The 8441-nt window shown below is 40.1% G+C and overlaps 1 protein-coding gene across 1 annotated transcript; it reads left to right on the top strand.

Annotated features, from left to right (window-relative positions):
* Positions 1–404: 404 nt before the first annotated feature.
* On the top strand, positions 405–1793 carry LOC102835287 (protein LSM14 homolog A-like). The gene has a single exon (XM_006874143.1). The coding sequence runs from the start codon at positions 405–407 to the stop codon at positions 1791–1793; it is 1389 nt and encodes a 462-aa protein (XP_006874205.1).
* Positions 1794–8441: the final 6648 nt, after the last annotated feature.

The raw sequence follows: 8441 nt of genomic DNA, 5'->3' as shown, positions 1-8441 counted from the left end.
GGCTGGTAGACTCTAACTGCTAACCTTTAAGTTAGCTGCTGAGCACGTACCCACTGCACCACCAGGTCTCCATTTCCAGTAGAAGAGCCTACATGGGTTTATCTAGAACTGTGTCAAAGTAAACATTCAAAAAATGAATTTTAAATATATGGATGAACAAATGAAGTGACAAAAAACACCCTGAACACAGTACTTTAAAAAGGTTGTTCTTGGCCGCTTTCGCCGCCGCGCCGCGGCTTGAAGGCGGGAGGCTGGGGGAGGGTAGCGAACCCGGCGCTGCCGCCATGTTGAGTGTGAGGCGGCTGCTGTAGGCACCGCAGAAGCGAGCGGGCGTCCAGAGCGGCGGCAGCGGCGTGGAATCTGCCTCTCTGCGAGTGGCCCCGAGCGGCGGCAGCGGCGGCGCCATGAGCGGAGGAACCCCTTACATTGGCAGCAAGATCAGCCTCATCTCCAAGGCGGAGATCCGCTACGAGGGCATCCTCTACACCATCGACACTGAGAACTCCACCGTAGCCCTAGCCAAAGTTCGGTCCTTTGGTACAGAAGATAGACCCACAGATCGTCCAATTCCACCTCGAGATGAAGTCTTTGAATACATTATATTCCGTGGAAGCGATATTAAAGACCTCACTGTTTGTGAGCCACCAAAACCACAATGTTCTTTGCCTCAAGACCCAGCTATTGTTCAGTCTTCATTAGGCTCCTCGACTTCTTCATTCCAGTCAGTGGGTTCCTATGGGCCTTTTGGCAGGATGCCGACCTACAGTCAGTTCAGTCCAAGTTCAATAGTCGGGCAACAGTTTGGTGCTGTTGGTGTTGCTGGAAGCTCCTTGACATCCTTTGGAACAGAATCGTCAAACAGTGGTACCCTATCCCAAAGTAGTGCAGTTGGCTCTGCTTTTACACAGGATACAAGGTCTCTGAAAACACAGTTATCCCAAGGTCGTTCAAGCCCTCAGTTAGACCCTTTGAGAAAAAGCCCAACCATGGAACAAGCAGTACAGACCGCCTCAGCCCATTTACCTGCTCCAGCACCTGTTGGGAGACGGAGCCCTGTATCAACCAGGCCTTTGCCATCTACCAGCCAAAAAGCAATAGAAAATCAAGAGCACAGGCGAGCTGAAGCACACAAAATTTCAAGACCAGAAAATGAACAACTTAGAAATGATAGCAAGAAACAAGTGGTTCCAGGTGCTCCTTCAGCTCCCAGAAGAGGACGTGGAGGTCATCGAGGTGGAAGGGGAAGATTTGGTATCAGGCGAGATGGTCCAATGAAATTTGAGAAAGACTTTGACTTTGAAAGTGCAAATGCACAATTTAACAAGGAAGAGATTGACAGAGAGTTTCATAATAAACTTAAATTAAAAGAAGACAAACTTGAGAAGCAAGAGAAACCTGTAAATGGTGACGATAAAGGCGACTCCGGAGTTGATACCCAAAACAGTGAAGGAAATGCTGATGAGGAAGATCCACTTGGACCTAATTGTTATTATGACAAAACTAAATCCTTCTTTGATAATATTTCTTGTGATGATAATAGAGAACGGAGACCAACATGGGCTGAAGAAAGAAAATTAAATGCTGAAACATTTGGAATCCCACTTCGTCCAAACCGTGGCCGTGGGGGCTACCGAAACAGAGGAGGCCTTGGCTTTCGTGGTGGCAGAGGTCGTGGTGGGGGTCGAGGTACCTTCACTACTCCTAGAGGGTTTCGTGGTGGATTCAGAGGAGGCCGTGGAGGCAGAGAGTTTGCAGATTTTGAATATAGGAAAGATAACAAAGTTGCTGCATAATCTCCAAACAAGTCTTTGAAACTACGGGAATTTTTAGCTCTACGTGGTCCTGAATATTGGTTTCAGTCTTGTGAAGAATGAAAGAAGTGAATTTGCTGTATATTTGTCACCAGCACTGGGTTTTGTTTTGTTTTTTTACTGCTTAATTTCAAAGATAACAGTGAAACTATGAGAGCCGGAACCCAAAAGGACTGCCTTGTTTTTCTGGGTCTCACAGGTTTTCCACCTTTGGCAGGGCACAGTCTTACCACTTTCCTATTGGTCTCTATTAGTGGAAAATATTTTAAGATTTTTTTTCCTGACAGGTTTCCACCTTACACAGGTTCCAGCTTTTGCAAGTTTTACTTTATATCGCAGTTACTTTGGGGGGGGTAAGAAGGCTCGTCTTAAAAATGAGCATTAAATATATTTGGAATAGCAGAAGATTAAGTGATTTTTTTATGTATAGTTAAACTAAAGCAGTACTTCAGTGGGACTTATAAGTATTTTTTATTACTGAGAGGATTTTTCTTATCACTAAATTGTATTTGGCAATTATTGCAAGTTGCCTGCGATTGGGGCCGTGATACTGTGTTTTGAGAAGGTGTGTATGTGTCTTTGTTTCTCTCTTTCTTTTTTTGGAAATCCTGTAATATCCCTTTTCAGATAGCTCAATTAATTAGGGTGCTGGATGGTAGAGAATTTTGTCAGTCAACTATGTACACACAGTAAATACTGTTTCTTAGGCAAAGGTAATTTTTTTATATAGTTGTAAAATTCCATTGTATTCCATTGCCAAAGAAACATTAAGAACTTTGTATAGCTGTATAAAAAGCAACTAATTTTTTTAAGAATAAACATTTTAAAGTCAGCAAACATACTGTGTCCTTGCAGAAGTTGATGTGCTGAGGAGAATTATGGGTGGGTCTTCTTTTTTTTTTTCTTTCATTTTCTTAGCTGTCCAGGTTTACAATTCTTTGATTTCTTTTTTTAAAAAAAACATAAATGAAGATTTAATACATTCTTCCATTATCTAAAAATGATAAATTATTTATGCTCATTTTAAGAACTGCATTTTGTAGCAAATGGCATATCACAGGATTTGTCCAAATAATAAGTATTTTCTGTATACAAATGTAAATAATCATAGATAAGAATGTACTTAACTGTATTTTCAGATAGTGAATCTTTTCTCACCCCCTCTAACCCTCATTTTGGGTGTTTGTTTTTTTCCTGGGGAGAGTGTTTGTTATTTTGTTGTTGTTGTTTTAAGAAAATCAAACTAGGCATTAATTAATTAACTTGGTCTCCTGATCTGGAGTTAAACATTTTGTCATGATCCCTTGATTCATTCCATTCAATTTCAAATGTGGAATGTTAGAAATTATATTTGGATAAACCTGTAACATATTGGAACACTGATCCTTGGGCTTGTGACCCACAGATGACTCTGTATAGAGTTCATTACTAAATATAAATTACTAGTAAATCTTTTTGATACCTAGGCTACAGTAGGGTAAAAAAATCTGGCCGTTTTTGTGTTTTTATTAAGGCCATGGACTAAAGGGATCCAAAGATTTATCTATTTTGACTTTTATTTTCTCCTTCTCAGTAGTGATAAAGATAAGGAAATTTGCACCAAAGGAAAATTGGAATATTTAAGGATGGTTAATATTTTTAATTTTAATTTTATATCTTTTGTATAGGTCTATGAGGAAATGTTTTGTAACTTGGTTCCATTATTAACATCTAGTATTTGGCAACCACAGTTTAGATAAGTATTGTTTAATACAGTTTGCTTGCATGTTAACAACAAAACCTTTTAGAGGACCCACAAATCATGATATTGAGCACATTTCTGAGGTTTTCTGAACATCAGAGCAAATGCTATGGCAGTACCTGTGTAAACTGTTTGAGATGTGTCCCAGGCCAGTTGCAAGAAGAAAAACTGTAAATACCAGTTTTACATGCTCCGAAAGTATGAATTCATGCCTTTTCCCACGCCCTCTGGGTCACTGATTGGGGTGTTTGGTGTCCCAGTAATAGCTGCAGCATGACATACCTGCAGTGCATCTTAGAATATTAAAGCAAGGTCTTTATTCTACAACAGAATAAAACTGTTCAATACAAAAAAAAAAAAAAAAAAGGTTGTTCTTGTTGGTTCTGACTTGTAGAGCCTCTGCACAGAATTTCCAAGAAGTGGCTGGTGAGCTTGAACTGCCGATCTTGTGGTTCAAACCGAGTTTCCAAAAATAGAGAACATAAATCTTAAACAATTAGAAGTTCAAGCTTAGGGAGTCTAGGACTTTAAAACAATGCCTTCAGAGACCCAAGTTCTCATATTTTCCATATCCATCTTTAACACATACGTCTGTACCTGTAAGTATTTTACCTTTTTACAAACCATTGAATGCAAAATGGCTGCTGTACCACAGGACAGCACGCTGTTTTTCCAAAGAATGAAAACATTAGAAATAGAAAAATAAGAAGTGGCAGCATTTGTTTTAGGAAAGCAAAAACTTGTCTCAGAAACCTTCAATTTATGTAACAATAACCAGAATTATATCACATGGTCGGGAGTCCTCGTGTGGCATTGTAGGTTAATGCGCAGGACTGGAAAGCCGGTTTGAACAACAAGATTGGCAGTTCAAGCTCACCAGCTGCTCCTAGGAAACCTTATACTGGATTGATATGGGTTGGGAATGACTCTACAGCACTTAACAACAACAACAGCATGTTAAATGGCCACCTCTAGCTACAGAGCCAAAGAAGATTATGGTTCCATGGATGCAGAGTAGACACTTCACAGTATTTACCATAAAGCTCAAGAATTTATCTCTCTCTACAACCCTAGTCCATGCACCAAGGGGCTTATGAGACCTGCAGGCAAAGGAGGCTGTGTAGGGGAAGTTCTTCTGAAGCTGCTGCATGTGAAAACAAACAACTCAGCAGCTCTGTGGGAGTGAAATTATGGAATGGGACACTCAGAACACTCTGGCAGCCACGTTCCCAGCCTTGCGATGAAGTTTCCTCATCTGTAAGTAAGTAGATCATGGAAATGTGCACAAAATAAGAGACACAGGCACTGAAGGGAGAAAGTCCCCAGGACTTTGCAGTGTGTTCTAGAGGCCTCACTGCAAGTTTTCCCAGTCATGTGATGGTGATAATTTTATTGCCTTGACATAAATGAGAGACCCCTTAGGTTAAACTTGCCTAGCTGTACCACCTTAACCAATTGTTCTCAATAAGTAAGAATTAGCTTGGGAGGCTTGGCAACTTGTGTGTGCCTCTCCACCTGCCCCACGACAGCAACTCAGAAACCAAAAGTACCAAACCACTTGCTGTTGAGTTGACTATGCTGAGTAGAACTATCCTCCACGGAATTTTCCATTGCTGATCATTTTGTAGGTTGATTGTCAGTACTTTATTCTGAGGGGACTTTGGGTAGACTTGAATTTATAGCCTTTTGACTAGCAGTAAACCATTTGTGTCACCCAGTGACACAACAATTGCTGGTACAGGGTACATATCAGAATCTTCCGTGCAGACCCTCTCCTTTCCCTTCAAGTTATTAATAGAGTATGAAAATACTCCCCAGTGATTCTGATAGCCAATGAGGAACCTCTGTTCTAAACTGTAGGCAGAAGATTTGGTGTAGAGGAACCAGATAGTATATGTGAAATGAACATAAGTTGGGACTCTTGAGTGTTACTAATTCCTCATATGGTTCATCAAAGTCATAAGGCCTCATTGTGCTGAGAGAGCAACTCACCACCCTTGCCTGCCCTCAGCCTTTCCCCACGTACAAGTCTTCTCATTTTTATGTTCCTCATAAAGATAGCCAGCTCTCTTGACTGGGGCATTTTCTGAAGTTATTCACTCACACTTTTTTTTCCTAGTAAAACCATGAGTACCTTGAGACGAATACATTAGGAACACAACTGTCATCATGACCACATGTGGTATTATTTACTCACGTCAGCTTGAATGATTAATGTGGAAAAATGGCTGGGCAGCTAATATGATTGAGGGCTGTGTAGGACAATTTCTGTGTGATTTTAAACAATGTCCACACTGTGCGTGGTGAGTTACAGAAACATGAATAGCTGGCACTATTGCCTTCTCTCTCTGCTGACTCCCTTTCTTGGCTGGCTCCTCCCCCCATGCTCACCACCCCCAGAGACTCCAAATTTCCCATCTGCAGCCAAGGAAGAGAAAGGGAAGACCCCTTAGACTTCAGCAGCCGAGGGGCTGTGGGAGCTATGGCAAACAAAGGGCAGATGAAGCACTTGGGCCTTACTAGAGAATCAGAGATTGTTGACTAATCTTTGGCCCCTTTGAATCACTATGTAGGCAATATTATACATCAAAGGATGATTTATTCGACAGACAAGCATCACTGAAATGAACTGAGTTTGGAAAAGAGCAAGGTGCTACAAATAAATCAAGGGTTTAATCTGTACCCTGTCAGCTCATCACATATCTAGGATCCTGCATACAGAATACTGGTTTGATATCCATTACTAATCAATAAGAATTTTCTGAATTCTTTTATTTGTGGAAATCCTGAGAAATTATATGAATAAATCCTTCATCAGCATCTATCTTTATTAATATTCTGCAATTCTATAATTAATACCATTGTTACCAGATATTAAAAGCATCCACCACCCATCTGTCAGTTTGTCATACTATGGTGACTTTCTTATTTCTATAATGCTAGAAGCTATGCCACTAGTGTTTAAATACCAGTATGGTCCTCCCACAGTAGACAGGTTTCCATGGAGCTTTCATATTAAGAAAATCTAGAACGAAAGATCCACTTTTGAAAATAAGCCAGCAAAAATTCTATGGATTACAGAAGAAATTGTTTCACGTTGTTCTGGAAGATGAGCACCCTAGGTTGAAAGGTATTATATAATGGCTGCTACCATACCAATGATCATGAAGATGGTATAGGCAATGTTTCATTCAGTTTCACAGAAGGTCACCAGGAGTTAGACTCATGAAATCTAACAACAATAACATTGAAAGCATACTATCAAGAGCTTGTCAGAGTCATGTTAGATGACTTAATGTACAGTCTTGCTTAAATCTCAAAGTTGTTGAAGAAACAGGCTTACAGATGTGGCATTAGCTTCTAAAGGTCACACAGTGGTAAGTGACCAGTTAGGACTGGAATCCAGAACCTGAGTTCTTGGGACTTCCAGCAAGATGGCAGAGTAGGTAGATGCACTACACGGACCCTCTACAACAAAGATTGATGTTGTTATTAAGAGCTGTCGAGTCAGTTCTGACTTATAGTAGCCCTGTATAGGGTTTCTAATAAGAAAGGCCAAATAAAACAGATATACATAAAAATCCCGGAACCCTGAACTTCAGAAGGGAAGCTGGAGAAGTGGTTCAAGTGCTTGTTGGGAAGAGAAGCTGAGCAGGGATACCAAGAGAAGAAGTCTAACTGGTGAATAATCAGCAAGACATGAATAACCATCCTGAACTTTGGGAGCATCTTTGACAACCAAAGGTGATCTGGCAGGAGCATAGTCACATAGGCAACTGGAAAGCTCCACCCACTGGGAAAGAGCCAATACCAGCTCCCATATCATCTGATCAATGATAAACATGAACCAACACCAACCAAACCCACCCTAAACTGAGGTGCATCAATGGTGAATGAGAACAGTGTCTCATTCTTCCGTTCTCTAACTGCACCCACAAAAAAGAGTTGGTAAGAGCCTAAGAGCAGATCAACATACAACCATAAATTAAATATGACAATACCGCAATGCCTCAAAGACAACAGAACAATTTTAACTCACATGAAAAAATAAGAGAGAATGGCTCAAATAAATGACCAAGATCCAGAGCAAGAAAATGTTTCTTAGGAAGAAAAGGTAATGGAACTAACTGAAAAAGAATTCAAAAGAATGATGTTTATGTACCTTCAAAGGATTGACAAAAAAATCAAGGAAAGCAAGGAGAACACAGAAAAAAACTTAGAACTCAGGAAAACACTACCATCACAAACAGGCAAAAGAAATGCAAACTTTGAAATAATACAAAACATGCAATTAGAAACCCTGAAGATAAATACTAAGATTTCTGAACTGGACAGTACATTGAAAGGCAAAGGAGAGATTCAAAGCAATGGATGCCCAAATTAGTGAAGTTGAAGATAAATCTCTCAATACAAATATGCTAGAAGAATAATCAGAAAGAAGAATGAAAAAACTCCAGAGAAAGCCTAAGAGTTATGCAGAACACTATAAAGAGGAAAACCTAATGGGTGTTCTGAATTCCAGAACAGGAAGGGACAATAAAAAGCATAGGGAAAATTGTTAAAGCATTGTTGGAAGAAAACTTCCCTAACATCATGAGAGATGAAAAGAAAAGCATGCAAGAAGCTGAATGAACTCCAGCAGAATAGATCCCTCCCCCACCAAAATCACCAACACATATTATAATCAAACTCTCTAAAACCAAAGACAAGGAAAGAATTCTGAAAGCAGCTCAGAAAATCTGAAAAGTTACCTACAAAGGACAACCAATAAGATTAAGCTCTGATGTCTTAGCAGAAACCATGACGGCAAGAAGGCAATGGAAAGCATGTATAAAACTCTGAAAGAAAAAAATTGCCAAACAAGAGTCATATACCCAGCAACTCTGTCC

This window comes from Chrysochloris asiatica, unplaced genomic scaffold, assembly GCF_000296735.1.
Source record: "Chrysochloris asiatica unplaced genomic scaffold, ChrAsi1.0 scaffold00263, whole genome shotgun sequence".
Taxonomy (NCBI): domain Eukaryota; kingdom Metazoa; phylum Chordata; class Mammalia; order Afrosoricida; family Chrysochloridae; genus Chrysochloris; species Chrysochloris asiatica.
The sequence above is the reverse complement of the archived record's forward strand: the minus strand, read 5'-3'. Positions and strand labels throughout refer to the sequence as shown.